This window comes from Oncorhynchus keta, chromosome 25 (assembly GCF_023373465.1).
Source record: "Oncorhynchus keta strain PuntledgeMale-10-30-2019 chromosome 25, Oket_V2, whole genome shotgun sequence".
Taxonomy (NCBI): Eukaryota; Metazoa; Chordata; class Actinopteri; order Salmoniformes; family Salmonidae; genus Oncorhynchus; species Oncorhynchus keta.
The window spans coordinates 10,819,436-10,844,208 of record NC_068445.1 but is presented as its reverse complement, the minus strand read 5'-3'; the positions used below and the strand labels follow the sequence as shown (position 1 = coordinate 10,844,208).

Here is a 24,773-nt window from a genome sequence, read left to right as displayed (position 1 = left end):
TCATTTAAAAAATCCCATTGGCCTTATTTGAAACTATTGGGATGATACTGTTGTGACTTCCTACCAATTACTAATTTAGCTATTCAATCATGATACAGTGACTGTTTTTTCTGTTGATAGACTTAATTTGGGAGTAAAAGTTAGTGTCGAAATATCCTGCTCACCTTGTTGATAGAACATGTCTCACAGATTTTTCCTGTGTGGGTGCATGTTGCAAGTGAGTGCAAGGGAGGAGGAGAAGGAGGGTGGTGGAACGACCACCATGGTGTCATGTCTTGGTCAGTGTAGAGTGGGTTTATTTGTTATTTTAGCTTCTGTTCTGACCTCAACAAAAACCCTCGCACACAACAAAGGCGTGGTCTCTTTTGTTATAGTCTCCACGACAACAGGTGGACAAAGAGGGAGCGGTGGGGGGAATGTGGGGCGCAGGGTAAAAGGGGGTGACGGGGGGGCAGGGGGGCTGACCTTGGCCTCTATGTGGTCAGATGGGGTGTGAGGGCCTCAGGCCTGGTGGGTTTAGGGATGAGGAGGAGTGAAGAGGAATAATATCACGATGCCTCTCATTCTCTTCAAACCTGGAATGATTAATAACAACACAAACCCCTCACCCCCTCTTTCTCCACACAAACCAACCTTCCCAAACCCCTCACCGCACCACACACCATCCCATCTGATCTCTATAGGCCTGCTGCTGCTCAAACACTACCCTGTCCTTTGACATGGTCTCTTTCCCAACACTGTTGATTGATGAATGACTCCATTCCCACCGACACATCATGGTAATGCTGCAAGGAACGTGCAACTGTGGACCTGCCATGTCTGTGGACTAATGCCACCCAAAGTAGAAACATCTGCATCACACTTTAGGGTTTAAATCCTCTCTGCTAAAGTGTTAAAGGTTTTATGCATGTTGACTAAAGTTCATTGTAGTATTTACAATGTCCTTTAGTAATAATATTGAAACAATTCTGAAGATTAGATGAGATATTGATGATGACACAGGCAATAAAAACGGATTGCTTCACTTTCTGTCCCTCAATATAAAATCTCTCCCTCTGGTTGGGAAAATGGTTTCGCTCAACAACAAAAAAAAGAGCATCATGGCTGTTATTGTCTCTAATCAATGATGTCATCCCTCTCCTATACAGTCAGAGCTGTACTATAAACAGAGTATGTCTGTAACTGTGACTCCATGGACAGGTGGAACAATGGTGGAGTGTGAAGAGAGAGAAAGCGACAGGGAGAGTAGAGAGTCACTGTTCTCAGAGACAACAAAGCAGGGTTCCTCTTTGGTACCAAAGGGTGGTGATGGAGGTGGTGAGGACAAAGGGGATGTAGGGGACACTGAGAGTGCTCTGGCTCTGTGAGTGGTCAGTCAGCCTCAGTGATGGCTCCAGACATCTCAGACATCTCTCACTCAGACTCACACGCCTGCCTGCTGCCACGGATGGAAGACCAAGAAAGGTCTAGTGGCGCTTGCCTGCACAGCTGCACCGCACAATGACACATGTATATGGATGGACACAACCACACATGCATACAATAGGTGCATATTAACAAACCACATGCAAGGCAAGCTTACTAAAGACTTCTTTATAATTTCTCTGTTTGAGAACAACAGCGTACCACCACAGAGAAAACTGGCTGGATCCGGCATAGGCGGCTAGTGATGACATATCCGGGGTGGGGGGGATGGTGAGGCGGAAGGGGGTGGTACATCATCATATGGATATCTGCAGTCCCTGTCTCCCTCAGCTCTGCCATCACTAGGTAGCTGTGGTGGTATGCAACTCAGACTACGTTAGGATGTAAGGGGATATATGAAGACAACAGGCGGGGGGGAATGTACACACACATAGTGTTATTACCTGGTGGTCTCTCTCAAGATATGTTACTGTGTCACTATGAAGTATAATGGAGGATCTAAGAACAGCCTGGAGGGGTTTCAGGTTATCCCTGGTGTGCTGTACCATACCCAGCACAGGAGTTAGTCTATGTGACCAGACAGTGGATAATGCTATTCGGCTGTAACGTCAGCTCAGCAGCTCTGTGATGCTCCTCCGCCTCTCCGCCATCCCCTGCTCTTACACAGTGGTGTTGTGTCACCCATCGCAAAGACACAGAAGCCTGGTCACGTGACTGGGGTGTCCAAGGGACATGAGGAAGGAAGGAAAGAAGCGACTGACCCTGATCACAATGAAGGCTGCTATAGTATCAGCTGTGTGTGTTGAATGTATATGGAACATGGTGATCCAGCAATGGAGGTCATGGTTTAAAGCAGTAAAACTGTGATAAAGATAAATAACACATCCAACCTTATCTTTTATCATCTTATTTTCATTCACAATAATACACTTCCTGTCCATGTACGTCGTCCTCTAAATGTACTACCAGCTTACGGAATACAAAGTCAAATTAGAGCTGTTTTCTGGCATATAAACCCTAGTTGGATATTGATAAAGGTGTTGAAAGACTTGTTTAATGAGTGCAGTTTGCAGCTGTTTCATGTTGAAGTGTATTTCTATCATTACAAGAACGTGTTCAACAGAGAGGGCAGGGCTCAGACATCCGAAACACACTGCTGTTGAACTGTAGATAAAATAAATCACATCAAAAGACATGCTAATAGTGTACAGTATATCAGATAATAATCCCAGTCATTACATGATCTCATAAAGACTAATTGACTATTATCAATCCATTTCTTATCAATACACACTGATCACTAAGAATGCCTGTGCAATATAATTAACTGGGCTCCCAAGTGCGCAGCGGTCTAAGGCACTGCATCTCAGTGCTTGAGGTGTCACTACAGACACCCTGGTTCGAATCCAGGCTGCATCACTACCGGCCGTGATTAGGAGTCCCATAGGGAGGCGCACAATTGGCCCAGCGTCGTCTGGGATTGGCCATGTAGGCCGTCATTGTAAATATGAATTTCTTCTTAACTGACTTTCCTAGTTAAATACAGGTAAATAATAATAATAATAATAATGTGTCAAAATATGTACTTTAATGTTTCTATATCATCCTCTCTGTTGTAAAAGATTCAGATTTGAGGCTGCTGGTGGAAGGTGTTTAGGCTTGCGTGTTGGGTGGGAGTGAGAGGACCACACACATGTCTGTCTCAAGCAATAATCCACTTTTTATTATTATTTCATGTATAAACTGAACAACGAAATATCCTTGCTGAATCACACCCATTTACCTGAGACACATTTCCAATAGATCCTCATATTTGCGTTCCATGCTTACAAGAGAAACAAGAGACGAGTTTGATGAATGAATTACTGAGAGCAGTAGTTACCAAAACTGTGTTGATATTGTGATGTAAAAAAAACAAAATATATCACCAAGGCAAAAGCGTGTCTGTTTATCCCACACTGGAGACTTGGGACGAATTCCATACTGGCATCTCTGATTAGAGCAACAATATTACATTTTCATGGTTTTAGTTCATATTTAGTACTTTACTTCTGTTCATACTAATAATGCAGTTATTCATAACGTCCTATATGACCTTATCATGAGATGGTATAGAGATGAGTGGTTGAAAGGGAAATGTCCAAAGAAGAATGGCAAAGAATAGGCAAGAATGTTTTTCAAAGCATTGACCAGTCTGCCCCATTACCAACACTTATATCAATGATGGGCTGATACATTTTTGAGTTGATGAGTTGAAATGGCATAAACACAGGAGTTTACACATATCCATAAAAACATACTGGAATAATTGAATTAAGAAATTATTTGAAAGGTCTATGTGACAAAAACATTTGCACGCTAAGTTAAAACCAATGACTGGTCAAAGCAAGAAATAATGAAATGATGTTTAAGTTGTAATTTTATTATTATATATATTTTTTTTAAAGCATCGTATTTCAATATCACACATGTGCAACTCAAGCTTACAGTAGTATGAAATCAACAACACATAAACAGTGATATTTCCAAAAAGTTCAACAAAATCAAACAAAAAATGAATAAACCTAGATGAATAATTGAATTATTAATGATGTAAAACTAGCTATACCTTGAAATATAAGTACAAACGAATTCCCTCTTAATTGGCTTGTAATGGTGTTTTAAAATGATAAAGAGCTTGCAAAGGTCACGGTTTGTTAAGCAAAATTCAAATGATACATTCCTTAAGAATTATGCAAATTGTAATCCTAAAACAGCACTAGGAGCCACAACAAAAGCTCACCAGTAGAGCAGCAATAAACCCATCCTTGCCTAGGGGCAATCGAAAGTAGGAAGAGGGAAATGGAAAACATTGAAAGCTTCTCTTCGGGGGATTGGACCGAACTCTTCTCAAAATAACTGTAGGCCTACTTAGTCCTAAATAAAGCATTGTTGATTTATAATGTTATAATGCAATGAATGTACACGTGTAGGCTATACTGCAGGCTATACAATGACTTTTAGTTGACATAATCGTCTAAAGCTTAAGACCAATAATGACTCCGTTTTGGATAATTGGTGGTATTATGAATACATCGAATAATCAACACTTTAAGGCAGATTTCCAAAAAAGAAATATCACGACTATGGTTACAAGACTAAGGACTTGTATTTACGACACTGATGTGAAAGGAACCCCCAGCAACAGATGTCCAGATACAATTCTCGGGTTGTGTTTTAAATTTCACAAGAATTGCGTTTGGACAATCAACTGCAAGGGCTCAAAGTGTGTCTCAAAACGAATTGCTCTCATCATTCAAAACAGTTCTTAATTAATCCATTTCAATTCATCATATAAATTATCTTTGAATCTGTAGAATATATAGACCTATAGAAAATAGGGAGGCACTATCAGTAATTGTCATTCCAATCATGTACCTGACCAAGGATCCTCATCTTATATGGTAAAATGAAATATCATCAATTGCAGGATACAGAAACATAATGTAATCTGGATATGTGCAAATTAAACTAATACCGTTTAAAAAGCAGTGGACTATTGTTTTCTTATATAGCAAAACTTTTGTTTTCTCCTTTAAACATTTTATAAGTCAGCAGGTCTAGTAACAAACATGCACATTTCAAATTCACGATATCTACGATTTTCGATACTCTGATCTTTGATAGCCTATACCAATGGCATGATTTTACCAGAAGATGTTTAAGTCGACGAAGGCCTCAACGATTATACAATTTCCCCTTGGAAAACGTCAAAAGACTGTAAAAACTTCTTAAATTCAATACCATAATATGACAACATGAAAATGGTTTGCTCTAATCACCAGCATAGGAATCAGAAGAAACGAGTCGTTCAAACTGCGTTTCGACATATCTGCACCTGTAAGACGCATCTCCTTGCACATATAGTTTCCACACCATTATTTAGCAGAACACAAGCATTTTTAACTCGACTTCAAATTCTTCCAATCATACAAAAAAAACTCAATGTTTATATTAATGTTAAAACGGTATAAGGCGACAAAGCAGAACATTGCTGATGCGAGAAAGCCGAGGGGAAATTGTTAAAACGCGAATGCACCTGCTCCTCCGCCGTCCCCAAGCAGCATTTCTTGTATACTCCAGCTTGTAGAAAAATTATAAGACGCGAAAAAAGGGTTATATGAGTCAACTCGTGGCGCTCCTTTAACTGGCTATTACTTAATATGACGACTGCACTGGAATGGCACTGCGTGCTCGCTATTCTGTTATCCAAAGGCTTTTCTTGAGCTTCACTAACAATAACGGTGTTACCGAGATGGACGGCGAGAGGGAGTGGGGATGGTCTTCGCTTGGTACTGAATTTGAATAACACCACGGGGTGATAAATGTCCATTGTGCTGAAGAAGTAATGCATCTGCACTAGCTCTGATAGCACACACAAGCCAGCAGCTGCGAATGAAGGACCAGTAAACATTTTAAAGACACAACAGACCTATTTTGGCTCTCCAGGGCAATTACAATCAAAACACTGTTATCCTTGTAAACGTATTGTCAATACGAAATGAACTTTCCTCTCTGTTGTTTCACAATAATAAACCAGGGGTATTCGTACAATGCAGCCAGGCACTAACAAATATCAACTTGTTTATTCATTAGTTTATAAAAAAAATATTAATGAATGACCTATTGGCAGATGATTTGCCTGTTAATAACATGTTAATTACATATTAATTAGTAGAACCTATAAGACTTTGAGGTCAATTTGATTACCATAAATTGAATAAATGCTCGTGTAGTTTAGGTCTATGCCTCATCTATCTGATAAGGACATTGTAGTCGTTTTCAGGAAAATCTTCAAGACACATACTAAAGATTTCTTTAGAGCTGTATGACACAGGTGATTGACAGGTGAACCACAAAGTGCGAGAAGGTAATGTTGTGCTTATGGGTCTAAAATTGTGACCTCATTCTGAAACAAACTTACCAGTAAGTGTCCAGATCCCCAGAAGACCTGCAACTATTCTGACTAGCCTACTATTCTTCAAATTTTTGGACCCAAACATCTCTTTCAAAAGGCAATTAGATCGACTGGATCAAATGATTTGCTAGGTTCAATTGCTATATCGAATCACTTCCCTTATCGAATATGCATCGCATGGTGTGGAGGAAGGTAAACCTTGCCCAAAAAGGCATGCTACTTGCGCTTCCCACACTCCAGATGCTTTAGGCCCATGATAGCTCGGGTTAAAAGCCTACTTCTTTCTCCCTGATACATTATTAAACAGTGATCGCATTCGGGGTTGGACTCTTCTCCCCTTTTCCTTTAAAGACATCTCAGTTGGTTTCATCCATCGCATCGCACTCCTACAGGGGAGTGAGTTAACATTTCCTTTGCTGGGAACATCTTCTCACTGTCGATGCTCATTTGCCTCTTAAAGGGCCTGCCCGCTGCTGCCTTTTCACGGCCATGTCAGAATAATTTATTGCGGGAGGCGCGAGATCACTGGAGATTATGGCTGAAGGGAGGGAAAAGACGCGTTATTAATGCTTACTTATCGGGAATGCAGGCAGGGACTTCACTGATTCACTAAACTAAACCCATTCAGTTCATTCGAGAGAAAAAACTATATTAGGCCTACATTATGAACCCACTTTATGAAAGTCATTGAATAGATATCTGTATTGGGAAGAAAGATTATATTTCTCAGATAAACCTGTACATTTTCTTCTGTAGTTTACTACATCATGGAAATAGCTTGAGAGTTTAACTAGTTTTTTTCTTTTTTTCCAGAGATTGATACTCCTTTCATACATGTTTTGTTATTGTATGTAGTCAACTTCGACATTTCAAAAGTTTCAGTGCTAGCTGATGCTTCCTAGTTCGTCACCAGTCACCACTAAATGAAAAAACACATAGGCCTCTTAATTTGATCATTGTTTTCCCTGAGAATTTTCCTGCGCAGCAGAAAATGCTAAATGTAATTTATTCAAGGTTTAAAAAGGCTTCTAAAGTGTGAATTCCCCCTTTAACATATCAGACTTGATTTGCCCTAACGAAAAATGTATCAACCCTAAAAAAAATCTCCATTAACTTTAATCCACAAAGTAATTCACATTTCCTGTTGCTGCATGATTATTTTCCTGCTGTGATTAACATGGTCAAATTAAGATAGCAGGTCTGTAAGGACACTCTTTCCCCAGTGCAGTGTGGATTTGAGTAGGCCTAGCCAATTTTTCAAGGTCTGAATATATAATAACATTTATTGTAACAATTTTTGTAAATCTGAGAGGTATATTCTAGGCCCAAAGCTTTGCCTCTTTCATTGGAAATACATTCTCTTTAGTTTTCCTTACTTTGATATAAGTTAATCCCATTTTGTAGGCTTATAACAGATGCAACAATACAAACCAGGGCCATAGCCCATGTGTAAATCTTAATGTAGGGCATCAAGTTATCATATATATTTTCTGAGACCGACTGTGTTCATTTTTGGATATAGGGAAAAAAATCTTCGCAGTCTTTAAGTGAATGGGGGAATACATTTCACTCTCCAAGCCTCAATGTGAACCAGTAGAACTGGAGAATCCTCTTGTTTTCACTTCTCGTCATATTCACCTTTTTCTTGACTTAAAACAGCATGCCAATACTGCACGGTTCCTAGGTAAGGAGAGTATAATGGCCCCAATAAGCTAGGTGAAGGTGGCTGGCTGTGACATATGGCATCACTAAACCAGAGCCTCAAAATAAGATCCTACACTAAACCATTAGGATTAGTTTGACGGTCTTATCCCAAAGAGAGGGAAGGAAGACAGTATCTTGCTTGATATTTACAAAGGACTACTTTGAGAAAGTTCACCTTCACAACCAGTGAAATCGATCCACATTCCTATACTGATAATGTCCATATTATCGTTCCCAGGTCATCTGTTGGGGATCATGGTGAATAACAAATCCACTTTAAACTCAAAGCTTAAAAAGCCTCAACCTCAAGAAATCTCTGAGGTTCTGCAATTTGAGTGACAATAATGCAGTTTTTTTGTGTGTATCCATCCCCCATCCCTGTCTTTTTGTGTATCCCTGGTCTTAGCACATCTGTGAGCTTAGGGGAAGACCCCCCACTGGGCTTTGGGCTAGTGCAGCTCAGCCTATAACTGCTGAGGGGAAGCCATTCCTGAATAAATTAGCCCAGTGTCCAGCCTTATTAGTGACCTCTGACCTTTCAGAGAAAAGTTAGAGGCCACCACTGCACTCTCCCAGGCTGACCACTCAGAGGGGCTGGGAAAGTGCCCTGGTAGGTGAGATGGCTGGCTCAAGAGGGTCACATGAGAGAAAGCGAAAGGGGTAGAGAGGTGGGGGTCTGTCATGAGTGGAGATTCCCTTTGAGTCCCATTCCCCACATCCACAAGTGTGGCCCTGATGCTTTGTTGTGACTCTGAGCTAAGGCCAAACAGAAGGCTTCAAACAGCCCTATCCTACAATGTTTGGCCCCCATTGTTTTCTCCCCCGCCCTTTCTTTCGACCTGCATTGCAATCTATTTGGCCCATTCTATCAGTTTCTCTCTCATTCTGCCTCTTTCTGTACTTTTTATATGGTCCTTGCTCAGTTTTTGTGGGCTGGTATTCACTTTGGTGAGAATCCTACACTTATTGACTGTTTGCTATTGCTCATTAAGAACGCTCGTTGATTAAGAGTGTGGTTATAGGCTGACAATTAAAGGATGGAATCAATATGTTGTATCAGTAAATACACCAAAGACAATGAGTTTAGAAGATGTGAGAGTTTGGGTGGCTGAAACATGTTCTTTTATCAGGAAAACCCATTTATTCACTATTAGTTCCAATTCTTCTCAATGCCTTTGGTAAGATGGTTGTTTAATAATTTTAAAATCAAGTATTGGTCTCTCCTTCGACCTTGCACATAATTAGACCACCAAAAGCCATACACATGGTAGTTTGGGAAACTTAAAAATAAATGCATACTGCATACCAATCTAGATCTATGCGATGATTATCTTATACACATCTAAATTCTTCGTCCTTGAAACGAAGTGTGCTTACTTGGCATTCATTTCACATACATCCTAAACCAGAGCATAAACAAAGTCATAATAAATAAAAACATGTACACACTTTCATATTTCTGCAAGAGGCAGCTTTAATTCAGCAGCAGCAAAGCTACTATCCCAGAGTAGTCATAGTTTCACTGGCTCTGTCAAAGTCTCTTGTTAGTCTCAGGTCTGGCCAGTGGTCGTGTCCTTTCGTGGAGCGCTTAAACGCTCCCTTTGTTTCCCAGTCTGTGATGCTAGTCTGCCTCCAGGTGGCGACACTGGGGACTGCACATTCTCCTTGTCAGTGAGCTGGGAGAGGAGAATGTCCACACTCTCTTCTAAAACCCCACTCAGAACCTCCTGTTCCTCCTGAGAGAAGCGGCCCAGAACATGCCTGTCCACTGATGTTTTACCTGATGGTCTGCCAATCCCAATACGCAGTCTGGGCATCACCTGGGGGGCACAAGAATAGAATAGTAATTTATTGTCTGTCTTTTTGCTCTGCCCCCCCCCCTTTGACAGACATGATATTTCTCTAGATTCTCTAGCACTTTCCACAAATTTGTCAAAGGGAACAGTCACCTCTCAATTCCTCCCAATGTGGGAAGGGAGAGTATTTGTCTATGTGGAAAGTTACTTACATCAGTCTGCAGACACTCGACACAGGACCGCACACCATTGTGACCCCTGTCAATCAACAACATATAGAATGAGCACAAAGTTGGGAAGATCACATTGTTGTCAGATAGCGTCAATAATCATGCTGCTATCTGTCTGGGAATCAACTCACCTGGCGCTCCCTCCTTGTTTCATAGCAAGCTTTCCAAGAGGCTTATCCAACTCATCATGAACCAGCAGTATGTGCTCAGGCTTGATGCTGTATTTACCCGCTTGATTCAAGGTAATTAAAAACAAAATATCATTAACAATGATATCATTCATATGATCAACTATCATTAACAAACAGGAAAGCAAAGGCTAGCTTTTTCAAACAGAAATTTGTATCCTGTAGCACAAACTCCAAAAAGTTCTGGGACGCTAAAGTCCACGGAGAATAAGAGCACCTCCTCCCAGCTGCACACTGCACTGAGGCTAGGAAACACTGTGACCACCGATAAATCTGCAATAATTGAGAATTTCAATAAGCATTTTTCTACAGCTGGCCATGCTTTCCACCTGGCTACCCCTACCCCGGTCAACAGCCCTGCGCACCCCACAGCAACTTGCCCAAGCCTCCCCATTTCTCCTTCACCCAAATCCAGATAACTGATGTTCTGAAAGAGCTGCAAAATCTGGACCCCTACAAATCAGCCAAGATAAACAACCTGGACGCTCTCTTTCTAAAATTATCCACCGAAATTGTTGCAATCCCTATTACTAGCCAGTTCAATCTCTCTTTCGTATCGTCTGAGATCCTCAAAGATTGGAAAGCTGCCGGGGTCATCCCCCTCTTCAAAGGGGGAGACACTCTAGACCCAAACTGCTACAGACCTATATCTATCCTACCCTGTCTTTCTAAATTCTTTGAAAGCCAGTTAAACAGATCACCAACCATTTTGAATCCCACTGTCCCTTCTCTGCTATGCAATCTGGTTTCCGAGCTGGTCATGGGTGCACCTCAGCCACGCTCAAGGTCCTAAACGATATCATAACCGCCATCGATAAGAGACAATACTGTGCAGCTGTCTTCATCGACCTGGCCAAGGCTTTCAACTCTGTCAATCACCACATTCTTATCGGCAGACTCAACAGACTTGGTTTCTCAAATGACTGTCTCACCTGGTTCACTAACTACTTCTCAAACAGAGTTCAGTGTGTCAAATCGGAAGGCCTGTTGTCCAGACCTCTGGCAGTCTCTATGGGGGTGCCACAGGGTACAATCTTCGGGCCGACTCTTTTCTCTGTATACATCAATGATGACGCTCTTGCTGCTGGTGATTCTCTGATCCACCTCAGACGACACCATTCTGTATACTTCTGGCAGTTCTTTGGACACTGTGTTAACTAACCTCCAGACGAGCTTCAATACCATACAACTATCCTTCCGTGGCCTCCAACTGCTCTTAAATGCAAGTAAAACTAAATGCATCCTCTTTTCAACTGATCGCTGCCCACACCTGACTTAGAATATGTGGACAACTACAAATACCTAGGTGTCTGGTTAGACTGTAAACTCTCCTTCCAGACTCACATTAAGCATCTCCAACCCAAAGTCAAATCTATAATCGGCTTCCTATTTTGCAACAAAGCATCCTTCACTCATGCTGCCAAACATACCCTCATAAAACTGACTATCCTACTGATCCTTGACTTCAGGGATGTCATTTACAAAATATCCTCTAACACTACTCAGCAAATTAGATACAGTCTATCACAGTGTCCCCCGTTCTGTCTCCAAAGCCCCATATACTACCCACCACTGCGACCTGTATGCTTTCGTTGGCTGGCCCTCGCTTCATATTCGTCGCCAAACCCAATGGCTCCAGGTCATCTACAAATCTCTGCTAGGTAAAGCCCCACCTTATCTCAGCTCACTGGTCACCATAGCAGCACCCACCCATAGCACGCGCTCCAGCAGGTATATTTCACTGGTCACCCCCAAAGCCAATTCCACTTTCGGACCCCTTTTCTTCCAGTTCTCTACTGCCAATGACTGGAACGAACTGCAAAAATCACTAAAGCTAGAGACTCATAACTCCCTCACTAGCTTTAAGCACCAGCTTTCAGAGCAGCTCACAGATCACTGCACCTGTACATAGCCCATCCAACTACCTCATCCCCACACTGTTATTTGTATTTTTTATTTTGCTCCTTTGCACTCCAGTATCTCTACTTGCACACTCATCTTCTGCACATTTATCACTCCAGTGTTTAATTGCTATATTGTAATTATTTTGCCACTATGGCCTATTCATTGCCTTACCTCCCTTACCCTACTTCATTTGCACACACTGTATATAGACTTTTTCTATTGTATTTTTGACTGTATGTTTATTATTCCATGTGTAACTGTGTTGTTGTTTGTGTCGCACTGCTTTGCTTTATCTTGGCCAGGTCGCAGTTGTAAATGAGTACATGTTTACAACTAGCCTTTTGAACTAATTCCTCAGTCAAAACTCAAAATGCATAAAATGTAAAAAGGCATCAAGAAGACAAGATTCCTCACCTGCTTTGGCCACGGATACACCATTTATGTTCATCAGTAGTCGTGGTCGGAGAAGCACGATTTGGGTGTCCTGGATGTCAGATACGATGACCTCACCGGACACATGCCTATCACCACGCCAGTTATCAGCTACCCCAAGCCGGGAAGCAAGTGCTTCCAGCACTGCCATGCCTATGCTGTGGCGTGAACTGTTCATTCCAGGGTTTCCCAGTCCCACAACCTGCACAACGACAATAAATACATATTTTCCATATTTGCATATTATATTTCTCTAAACGCCATTGGTGAGCACAGTGGTTCTCCTACCACAAGAACATACTGATTTGTGTCATGTTCGCCACACATTTTTAACTAACAATAACACAAAGTCTTGTTTCAAATATATGATCAAAATCCGTTTTTGGCTCATAATTGTGACAGGGAGCCTTGTTTTTGGAGCTCTTCATGTCTAACTTATAATTATGAAGAATAAAAATGTAGAAGCCCCAGGTAGCCTACATTGCTGCTACCCCACATAGCAAACTTTAAAGACATATAACCCGCCTGCGAGAATCCCTTGATGTGTCCTAATACAAGTGCATAAAAATCAGCAAAATGGACAGCGTGAACTAAATCAAAGGACTGATCGCAGGCGAAGCGAGCCCTTCATCACGGCTTATTGTGAAATAGACACGTAGGCCTTAGCGGACTGAACTCCACTCAATGGTGTAGGAAGTTTCTGATGACTCCACCAACGCAGTGGAGCGGAGACCAGGCTTTGAGGAATCTAGCTCTGATTACATAAATTCGCCCAAGGTCAGTACTTCAAAAACTGTAAATAATGAAACCCCCTGTCTTGTACTTGTTTGTCCTATGTAGTTGCGTGCTTTACTTTGCTGAAATCCATACTTTTTCAATAAACATGAATCAAATACAACCAACGACTGTTTCCCTGCTGAGATTCAATTGGCACATTCGAATTAGAGATGATTTTCCATCTTTGTGCAACAGCAATGAACAAAGAGTTGGTGGTTGCATTTGGTTAACGTTTATTGAAAAATTATGGATTTCAGCAAACAAAAAAAGGCACCCAACTACAGAGGACAAATATAGGTACACAGTAGGCGTTTCATAATAAAAAAATAATTGAAGTATTGACCTTAGGTGAATCGATGTAGTCGGAGCCAGATTCCAGATTCCACAAAGCCTGGTATCTGCTCCACTCCGTTGGTGGAGTCATCAGAAACTTTCTTCATCAAATCAAATTTTATTTGTCACATACACATGGTTAGCAGATGTTAATGCAAGTGTAGCAAAATGCTTGTGCTTCTAGTTCCGACCATGCAGTAATATCTAACAATTTCACAACAACTACCTTATACACACAAGCGTAGAGGAATGAATAAGAATATGTACATACAAATATATGAATGAGCGATGGCCGAACGTCATAGGCAAGATGCAGTAGACGTTATAGAGTACAGTATATACATATGAGATGAGTAATGTAGGGTATGTAAACATTATATAAAGTGGAATTGTTTAAAGTGGCTAGTGATACATTTATTACATCAAATGTTTCATTATTAAAGTGGCTAGAGATGAGTGAGTATGTTGGCAGCAGCCACTCAATGTTAGTGATGGCTGTTTATCAGTCTGATGGCCTTGAGATAGAAGCTGTTTTTCAGTCTCTCGGTCCCAGCTTTGATGCACCTGTACTGACCTCGCCTTCTGGATGATAGCGGGGTGAACAGGCAGTGGCTCGGGTGGTTGTTGTCCTTGATGATCTTTTTGGCCTTCCTGTGACATCGGGTGGTGTAGGTGTCCTGGCGGGCAGGTAGTTTGCCCCCGGTGATCCATTGTGCAGACCTCACTACCCTCTGGAGAGCCTTATGGCTGTGGGCGGAACAGTTGCCGTACCAGGCGGTGATACACCCCGACAGGATGCTTTCGATTGTGCATCTGCAAAAGTTTGTGAGTGTTTTCAGTGACAAGCTGAATTTCTTCAGTCTCCTGAGGTTGAAGAGGCACCGCTGCGCCTTCTTCACCACGCTGTCAGTGTGGGTGGACCATTTCAGTTTGTCCGTGATGTGTAAGCCGAGGAACTTAAAACGTTCCACTTTCTCCACTACTGTCCCGTCGATGTGGATAGGGGTGCTCCCTCTGCTGTTTCCTGAAGTCCACGATCATCTCCTTTGTTTCGTTGACGTTGAGTGTGAGGTTATTTTCCTGACACCACACTCCGAGGGCCCTCACCTCCTCCCTGTAGGCCGTCTCGTTGTTGTTGGTAATCAAGCCTACCACTGTAGTGTTGACTGCAAACTTGATGATTGAGCTGGAGGCGTGCATGGCCACGCAGTCATGGTGAACAGGGAGTACAGGAGAGGGCTGAGAACGAACCCTTGTGGGGCCCCAGTGTTGAGGATCAGCGGGGTGGAGATGTTGTTATCTACCCTCACCACCTGAGGGCGGCCCGTCAGGAAGTCCAGGACCCAGTGGCACAGGGCGGGGTCGAGACCCAGGGTCTCGAGCTTAATGACGAGTTTGGAGGGTACTATGGTGTTAAATGCTGAGCTGTAATCGATGAACAGCATTCTTACATAGGTATTCCTCTTGTCCAGGGTTAGGGCAGTTGGCAGCGTGATTGCGTCGTCTGTGGCCCTCTTGAAGCATGTGGGAACAGCAGACTGGAATATGTCCGTAAACACACCAGCAAGCTGGTCTGCGCATGCTCTGAGGACGCAGATGGGGATGCAGTCTGGGACGGCAGCCTTGTGAGGGTTAACACGTTCAAATGTTTTACTCACGTTGGCTGCAGTGAAGGAGAGCCCACAGTTTTTGGTAGCGAGCCGTGTCAGTGGCACTGTATTGTCCTCAAAGCGAGCAAAGAAGTTATTTAGTTTGTCGGGGAGCAAGACATCGTGGTCCGGGACGGGGCAGGTTTTCCTTTTGTAGTCCGTGATTGACTGTAGACCCTGCCACATACCTCTCGTGTCTGAGCCGTTGAATTTTGACTCTACTTTGTCTCTATACTGACACTTAGCTTGTTTGATTGCCTTGCAGAGGGAATAGCTACACTGTTTGTATTCGGTCATGTTTCAAGTCACCTTGCCCTGATTAAAGCAGTGGAGTGGAGTTTAGTCCGCTACATAAGCCTATGGCTCATTCTAAATTCGTGACAGGTCACATAAAAGTCTACTTTTTCTCAAAGCACAATGGCCACAAAAAAAGGTTGTAGAGTTGTGGCTGCAGAAAGGCCTGTTGAAAGACTCTGCCATGCTTTTGCCATTGTTCCCATTCTCCTTCCCATAATTAGAACTATGAACTTATAGAAAATAAATAGAAGATTTATTTTCTGTATTGCAATAGCCTGCTTTCAAACTGATTGGTATACCGCTACACGCCTAGTCGTTATCAATAACTAACATAACTTGTATGCCTAAAACAATGTAATTATCCATCTAATAATAAAAACAGAAATTTGTCAAGTTAGTTAAAAGCCATCGTTTATTTTAAATACTTTTTGCCTAGTGAGCTTTGCAGCCCAAAAGACACTCATACCTAGGAAGGTGACGCTACAGTAGTAGGCTAAGGGACCTAACGTCTCCTCCTGCCAAGTCTCCTCCTGCCAAATCTCCTCATGAGCCAGGTGTCCTATTCAAATCCCACGGTGAAATCGGCTCAAAACAAGTGAGTTAGCCTAGGCTAGATTAAGCACGTGGGGTGATCAGTATGATACTGTTTTCACATGCAAAACTTTTGATTTAAAACATGCTTTATCTGCCTTCCCAATGAAAACTAATTTGTAATTCTAACATCTATTTTATGAAAAAGAGATGTGTGTTTCTGGACGATGCACCATACTACATTGTTGACAACATGACTCCCTCACCAATTTTGTCCGTTCACGTCACAGGTCATAGGCCGGTGCACCGTAGCTCAGGTTAATACTGACAATCATTGACAATAACACACAGGAGCAAAAAAACTTTTATAACGTAAAAACACAAGATAAAGTTTGTCAAATGTATGTCAAACATTTAAAGTGTTTGCATTTTAGCAAACCTTAACCTAATTGCTATATTAATTATCCTAACCTGCTTGAAAAGTCAACACTGACCAACTGTATCCAATCTAGTCAAAACAGTGTATGCAATGTACTGACTACAACATATTTGGGTTGCAATAGTTTTTCTTTAATAATTCACTTACCAGTCTCCGGCGAGAATTTGTGTGGACTCCAGCTTCACTGCCCATCATAGGTCCAACGGGTCCAGTCAGCATCGCTCGATTTATCAGTTTTAATAAAAGTCGTCTCATTGTGACAAAGTTCAGCAGAGTCTTGAAAAACGGTGACACACAAAGCCAAAGTTTAGACCTACCAACAACAGTGACGTTTCCCAGGCTTTAATGTCTATTGACGTTTCTCATAAGCACAGAAAAGGCAACGTTACAAACACTTTTACGTTCATAACTTCATGTTCTCTTGGAGCCTAGCGTCAAAAGCCTACTGTCTGTGACCACCATCAATAGCTTAGATCCAATAACGTACTCCTGACGTTTCAGTTCAGTAATAAACTAATATATTTGAAATGTCTATAGTTTAAAAATCTCGGTCCTCGCTATAAAATTGAGAACACAAAAGAAGAAACATTGGAAAATGATATCTATATAGTTATTTTGGTAAAAACAAACCTGCCGTACCATGCAACTTTGACATGAATCAAAGAGACCGGTGGACAGAAAACTGAGAGGGTTCATTGTGACCAACTTCTGATCTTTTCAACCATACCGCCACCTAGCTTGGAGGTTTATAAATTCACTTACGGTGTCTTCAGAAACTACTCACACCCCTTGACTTTTGCCACAGTTTGTGGTGTTACAGCCTGAATTTAAAATGGATGAAATTTAGATTTTTTTTAACGATCTCCACACAACACCCCATTAGTCAAAGTGGAAAATGTGTTTAGAAATGTTTACAAATTAATAAAAATGAAAAGCTGAAATGCCTTGTGTCAATAAGTATTCAAGTCTAGATGAGTTCAGGAGTAAACATGTGCTTAACAAGTCACGTAATAACTTGCAAGGACTCACTCTGTAAGCAATAATAGTGTTTAACAGGATTTGTAAATTACTACCCCATCTCTGTACTCTACACATACAATTATCTGTAAGGTCCCTCAGTCGAGCAGAGAACTTATAGCAAAGTTTCAACCACAAAGACCAATGGTTCGCAAAGAAGGGCACCTATTGGTAGATTAGCATGCTGCAGTTATTAATTACATTTTGGATGGTGTATCAACACCAACTCAGTTGCAGGATGAGAAGGAAGCCGTACAGGCATATCACCATGAGGCCAATGGTGATTTTAAAAAAGTTAGAGTTTAATGGCTCTGATAGGATAGGAAATAACTGAGAATGGATCAACAGCACTGTAGTTACTCCACAATGCTAATCTAAATAACAGAGTGAAAAGAAGGAAGCCTGTACACAATAAAAATATTCCAAAACATGCATCCTGTTTGCAATAAGGCACTGAAGTAATACTGCAAGAAAAGTGGCAAAGAATGGATATTTTTGTCTTGAATACAAAGCATTATGTTTGGGCCAAATACAACACAAACATCACTGAGCACCACTCCTCATATTTTCAAGCATGGCGGTGGCTGCATCATGTTCTGGGTATGCTTGTCATCGGCAAGGACTAGGCAGTTTTTTAGGATAAAAATAAACGGAATAGTCTTCTTTCCAACAGACACTGGGAGACAAATCCACGTTTCAGCAGGACAATTACCTAAAACACAAGGCCAAATATACTCTGGAGTTGCTTACCAAGATAACATTGAATGTTCCTAACTGGCATAGCTACAGTTTGACTTAAATTGACTTGGAAATCTATAGCAAGACTTGAAAATGGCTGTCTAGCAATGATCAACAACCAATTTGACACATTTTTTAAAGAATAATTGCCAAATATTGTATAATCCAGGTGTGCAAAGCTCTTAGAGACTTACCCAGAAAGACTCACAGCTGTAATCGCTGCCAAAGGTGATTCTAACATGTATCAATTCAGGGGGTTGAAAATTATTCTATTGAAGATATATTCATGTTTTTTTGCCTCTATTAATTATTTTTTTCATTTTCTTCCACTTTGACATTACGGAGTATTTTGTGTATATCGTTGACAATTTTTTTTTTTAAATCCATTTTAATCCCACTTTGTAACACAACAAGATGTGGAAAAAGTCAAGGGGTGTGAATATTGTAAATGCACTGAAAACACACCTTAACACTCGTAGCAAATGCACAGTGTAATATACATAGGCTACTGGTTTGGAAAAGGGATTTTGGACCATTCGGCATTGTGAAAATTTATGTGTTGAAATTATATTTAATTTCAATAGGCCATTGAAACTAATGATGATGATACAGCATTAGGTGCATGTACCTCAATCAGCCTGACTAACCGGTGTCTGTATGTAGCCTCGCTAATTTGATAGCCTCAATACTGTATATAGCCTGTCTTTTTACTGTTGTTTTATTTCTTTACCTACCTATTGTTCACATAATACCTTTTTTCACTATTAGTTAGAGCCTGTAAGTAAGCATTTCAACGTAAGCCTGTTGTATTCAGCGCACGTGACAAATAAACTTTGATTTGATTTGAGCTGGTGTAGCCTACAGGAGTAAATGAGTTCAATGAAGAAAAGAGAAAAACTAAATTTTGCACCAAGATCATATTTATTGTCTAGAAAAATACTGCAAACATTTATTTTCTTGACCCAATAACACACTATTAACTGTCTGTTTAATCTTAATATGGAGACACAGTATATCAGTTTATTCCTGTTTGATGAAAAATTATTGCGACACAAGGGTTCTAATTTCTTCACTTTGTGTCTGCAGAGATACCACAGGCACATTAGAGTTCAAAATTCACACATCTAGAATCTGTCTCAGTAGTCTGTCACATCAGGGTAGCAGGGGATGGCATCAGGGACAGGCTGGCATCTCTCTACGGCAGCATTAATCTCCCCACCCTCACAAGTCCCTGTGATGGTGGTCCAGTGGCTGTCTCCATTATGGTAGGTCTGGCTCAGTCTACCCGTGAAGGGGATGTCAGCTGTCATCTTCCTGTCCTCCATCTGCACGGTACAGGAGTGGTTGGGAGGGACCAACAGCTCCACAGAGATGGAGTGGCTGATGGACTCCACCATGGTGGTACTCACTGAAAAGCTCACGGCCTGCTGCTTGGTGAAGTCCATGGTGCCTGAACTGAGGATGGGCACCTTGGCTGTCATGGTGGTGGAACTGTTGTGGCTTTCCCAGACAATGTCCCAGGTCTTCTCAACAGTGCTGGTCTTCTCCAGCAAGACCGTCTTCTCTACACTGCTGCACTCCAGGTTGGTGACCCTGACGAACTGCAAGGCCTCAAGAGGGTGGTTGAACAGCTCGATCTGGTCGTTGGCCTACTCCAGGTGAGAGATGTGCTGGCTGTAGGCATCTGTGTTGATGGCCAGGACCTGGTAGCTCTTGTACCAGTAGTCATCACCCTCCAAGGGCAGGAAAAAGGCTTTATGTTGGGTCACAACCTTTCCCAGACTGTATTTGTTCTTGCCGACATATATCTCAACGTCTGGGCAGGTCTTGACAGTATGATGAGGGACAGCACCGTATTCCTCCTCGATCCACTCCACAAACTCAAAGTTGTCCATGTTGACCAGGACTTCGAACTTGGAGGATGAATACTTCAAGTTCGAAAACCACCATAGTCCCTGTGCTCAAGAACAATAAGGTAACCTGCCTAAATTACTACAGACCCGTAGGACTCTCATCTGTAGCCATGAAGTGCTTTGAAAGGCTGGTCATGGCTCACATCAACATCATTATCCCAGAAACCCCTAGACCCACTCCAATTTGCATACCGCACCAACAGAGCCACAGATGATGCAATTTCTATTGCACTCCACACTGCCCTTTCACACCTAGACAAAAGGAACACCTATGTGAGAATGCTATTCATTGACTACAACTCAGCATTCAACACCATAGTGCTCTCAATGTTCATCACTAAGCTAAAGGCCCTGGGACTAAAAACCTCCCTCTGCAACTGGATCCTGGACTTCCTGACGGGCCGCCCCCGTCATGGTAAGGGTAGATAACAATACATCCGCCACGATGATCCTCGACACGGGAGCCCCTCAGGGGTGTGTGCTCAGTCTCCTCTGTTACTCCCTGTTCACTCATGACTGCACGGCCAGGCACGACTCCAACACCATCATTAAGTTTGCTGATGACACAGAAACCTGGCCGTGTGGTGCCAGGACAACAACCTCTCTCTCAACGTGATCAAGACAAAGGAGAAGATTGTGGACTACAGGAAAAGGAGGACCGAGTGTGACAGTATAACTTTAGACGGTCCCCTTGCCCATACCCAGGCTCGACCCAGGGACCCTCTGCACACAGACAACAGTCACCCACGAAGCATCGTTACCCATCGCTCGGTTACACTCACCCCCCTTTTGACCTCCTCCTTTTCCGCAGCAACCAGTGATCCGGGTCAACAGCATCAATGTAACAGTATAACTTTAGTCCGTCCCTCTCCTCGCCCCAACCTGGGCTCAAACCAGGGACCCTCTGCACACATCAACAGTCACCCTCGAAGCATCGTTACCCATCGCTCCACAAAAGCCACGGCCCTTGCAGAGCAAGGAGAACCAATACTTCAAGGTCTCAAAGCGAGTGACGTCACTGATTTAAACGCTATTAGCGCGCACCACTGCTAACTAGCTAGCCATTTCACATCGGTTACACCAGCACGCCCCGATTCTCAACGGGGCTATAGTGGAGCAGGTTTAGAGTTTCAAGTTCCTTGGTGTCCACATCACCAACAAACTAACATGGTCCAAGCACACCAAGACAGTCGTGAAGAGGGCACAACAAAACCCTTCCCCCCCAGGAAACTGAAAAGATTTGTCATGGGTCCTGAAATCCTCAAAAGGTTGTACAGCTGCACCATCAAGAGCATCCTGACTGTTTGCATCACTGCCTGGTATGGCAACTGCTCGGCCTCCGACCCCAAGGCTCTACAGAGGGTAGTGTGTACGGCCCAGTGCATCACTGGGGTCAAGCTTCCTGCCATACCAGGCGGTGTCAGGGGAAGGCCCTAAAAATTGTCAAAGACTCCAGCCACCCAAGTAATAGACTGTTTTCTCTGCTACCACATGGCAAGCGGTACCGGAGCGCCAGGTCTAGGTCCAAGAGCCTTTTAAACAGCTTCTACCCCCAAGCCATAAGACTCCTGAACATCTAATCAAATGGATACCCCCCCTCCCCAATTTTACGCTGCTGCTACTCTCTGTTTATTATCTATGCATAGTCACTTTAATAACTCTACCTACATGTACTTATTACTTCAATTACCTCGACGAACCGGTGCCACCGCACACTCTGTACCTCCAATATGGCAGCCGGACACTGGGTGAGTCGAAAGAAAGTCGGACTATCGAAAGCGCACATGTAATTGGCCTGCCTTTCTGTCAGATATTAGTAGAAACATGACTGCGTCATGTCTACTTTTGGGAAACTCAGAATGATGGTGAAAAACATTGCATGTAAATGCATGTATCTTAACATGCTTTCATCTTGTAAACATGTTACATATAACGTTACATGTATCACGTTTAATTGCAGTTGTGTAGTCTACTGTGCGCAATGTCATTTTTAGACTTGTCGACGTGCCATTTCTAAACACTGATGGCAAGCTTGCGTAAGGGCAGACCTATGGGTTCCTTGCCCGGCTGCCGATGATGACCAATTTACGAAGCGAGTGGCTCGAGCAAAAATAGCCTACAGCCTACGGTGATAACCGTCTCATACTAGGAAGTTATAATATGAGGAGATTAAAATGAGGTTATCCTGGTGGAAGATATTCATGTGTCCTCACTATTGCTTTCATAAAATCTTGAGTTGTCTATGTGAAAACGATTGAGACTGTACAATACAATACCTCATGACACTATTATACCAGTAATAATTTGTCATGTTTGCTTTCATAAAAGTTTGAGTTGTGTTTCCTGAAATACGCTAAGCGGTGAGACTGGCAACAACCCTGTTCAATTCGTTCTACTGCTAGCCAAAATGAAGGTGATCAGGATAGCTAATATATTGCATCTGAAACAGTTATCAAAGTTGTATTTCCGAGCGAAACAGGGGGTGATACGTGATGGAAAACCAACACCTGAGTTTATGGACCTAAATCAAAGGAAGGGACAGAAAATCACACCACCATTTAAATCTGAGTGGTATCAATGGAACGTCTGGCTCTGAGGCTGCGCTGGTAGCAGCCGACTCTACTGTTTCCCATGCCTACAGTTCTACACCAGCGACAACGTGTGGACAAGAGCCAGTTACTGCAACTTGAACTTGCATATTGTGCTCAACAAGAATGAAAAGTATTTCTTACATCCAAAGCCAGATAGCTCTTAATGAGACATTTGGCAGCTCACGGATAGATCTGGCATTGAATGAACAACGGAGATTGAACATCAGCATGCACAATGCAAAGGCAGAAGATAAAATATTTCGAAAGAGCTAATAAATGCTAGGCTACATGCTACCTAGGTAAACAGGAGTCTGTAATTGAGAGTGCCAGATCAACACACGGGCAACTCTGGAACTATTATATGCCTTGGTTTCTATGAGCGACTCGAGCAGAAATGCAATAAACTGGGCCTGGCTGAAAGCCAAACTCATAGAAACAGCCAATGAATCTTCTACAACATACTGGACAATATCAATGTTCAGATGAGAGCCAGGTTTGACCACTGATAGATAACGGTTCTCCAGTTGGGTAGAGGAATAAGGCAACCTCACAGAGAGTTAGTCACACTTAACCACTTTATTTAGAGAGGACATATGAGATGGATGTGGTTCTGTACAGAGAATAGTTCTGAATGAATATGCTAATTGGCTCTAGCCAGAATAGAAAGAGGAGTGGGAGGCGTGGGAGGCCCCGGTGCACAACTGAGCATAATGACAAGTACATTGGAGTGTCTAGTTTGAGAAACAGACGCCTCAAGTCCTCAACTGGCAGCTTCATTAAATAGTACTCGCAAAACACCAGTCTCAATGTCAACAGTGAAGAGGCGACTCCGGGATGCTGGCCTTCTAGGCAGAGTTCCTCTGTCCAGTGTCTGTGTTCTTTTGCCCATCTTGATCTCTTCTTTTGTTTGGTCAGTCTGAGATATGGCTTTTTCTTTGCTACTCGGGCCTAAAAGGGCAGCATCCCGGAGTCGCCTCTTTACTGTTGACATTGAGACTCAAATGTTTCCTTTATTTAGGCAATTTCGACCTGTTGCAATTTGGGCAGCATGCATGCCAAATATACAGCTTGTTGGGTTGTGGCCATAGACATATAATCCATAGGTTTTGGAACCTCTTACCTTGGCTTTTTTAGTGTTAAACTCATAAGTATGCTAGCAATGGCTGCCAGTCCTGACTTGAATGTGAACTGCCATCTATGGATTATATTTCTATGGTTGGTTGTGACTGTCTGTTTTCCTTTTGCAGATTTCAAAATACAATTGTGGGAAAAACATACAGTCGGGAAAGCAAATGCCTACCGCTGAAAAGAGAAGACTAATCGGTCTATAGAACCAATTATTTCTTAACAACTCCCAATTTTTTGCGAACAGCAGCACAGTTTTTAAAAGTACAAATGTTCCCCGTCTGTGGATATCCTATAAACGCCACTGCTCAACTGTAGCCTATGCCACATCGCAAATGTCATCATGGGTTATTATAGGCCTACTCGTTGGCATTTGGGTTGCTGCCTGTGGTGTTGAAAGTTGTCTGTACGTGCGGGCCAGTTGCGTGTGGCACAAGCTATTAGGGCCTGTGAATGTGTCTAATGGTTGCGCTGCATACCTGCTGCTGTTTGATGGTTGGCTGTAGTTGTTTGATGGTTACTTTGTGATCGTGTCATACTGATGACTACCGTAACAAAAATCCGCTTTTTGACCGTGCGTGTGTGAGTGAGAGATGGGGACGTGGGGGGTAGGGTGGTCATTAGAAAGTGCCTACCCGGCCTCAGACCTCACCGCACGTCACTGACACACACACACACACACACACACACACACACACACACACACACACACACACACACACACAC

At 42.4% G+C, this 24,773-nt stretch overlaps 2 protein-coding genes across 3 annotated transcripts; both read right to left on the bottom strand.

Moving 5' to 3' along the window:
* Positions 1-9,179: 9,179 nt before the first annotated feature.
* Positions 9,180-17,377, bottom strand: LOC118358152 (probable peptidyl-tRNA hydrolase). 2 transcript variants are annotated; one of them, XM_035735642.2, is made up of 6 exons: positions 17,294-17,377; positions 16,811-16,939; positions 12,620-12,839; positions 10,244-10,343; positions 10,095-10,140; positions 9,180-9,906 (listed from the first exon to the last, which is right to left on the bottom strand). In XM_035735642.2, exons 1-6 carry the CDS (start codon positions 17,357-17,359, stop codon positions 9,637-9,639), a joined length of 831 nt encoding a protein of 276 aa, XP_035591535.1. In that variant the 5' UTR covers positions 17,360-17,377; the 3' UTR covers positions 9,180-9,636. The 2 variants fall into 2 exon arrangements, with proteins under 2 accessions (XP_035591535.1, XP_035591536.1); XM_035735643.2 differs by having other exon boundaries at positions 17,303-17,376.
* Positions 17,378-19,414: 2,037 nt separating this feature from the next.
* LOC118357833 (natterin-3-like) lies at positions 19,415-20,313 on the bottom strand. The gene is made up of 2 exons (XM_035735152.2): positions 20,122-20,313; positions 19,415-20,067 (listed from the first exon to the last, which is right to left on the bottom strand). The coding sequence occupies exons 1-2, from the start codon at positions 20,311-20,313 to the stop codon at positions 19,555-19,557; spliced, it is 705 nt and encodes a 234-aa protein (XP_035591045.1). The 3' UTR covers positions 19,415-19,554.
* Positions 20,314-24,773: the final 4,460 nt, after the last annotated feature.

Coding starts and splice junctions, on each gene's coding strand:
- LOC118358152 (XM_035735642.2), bottom strand. CDS start 17,359: ATGAACCCTCTCAGTTTTCTGTCCACCGGTCTCTTTGATTCATGTCAA. Junction 16,940..17,293: donor AAAGTTGCATGGTACGGCAG/GTTTGTTTTTAC, acceptor CCGTTTTTCAAG/ACTCTGCTGAACTTTGTCAC. Junction 10,344..12,619: donor TGTATCCGTGGCCAAAGCAG/GTGAGGAATCTT, acceptor CCTTGAATCAAG/CGGGTAAATACAGCATCAAG.
- LOC118357833 (XM_035735152.2), bottom strand. CDS start 20,313: ATGGACAACTTTGAGTTTGTGGAGTGGATCGAGGAGGAATACGGTGCT. Junction 20,068..20,121: donor ACTGGTACAAGAGCTACCAG/GTCCTGGCCATC, acceptor CACCTGGAGTAG/GCCAACGACCAGATCGAGCT.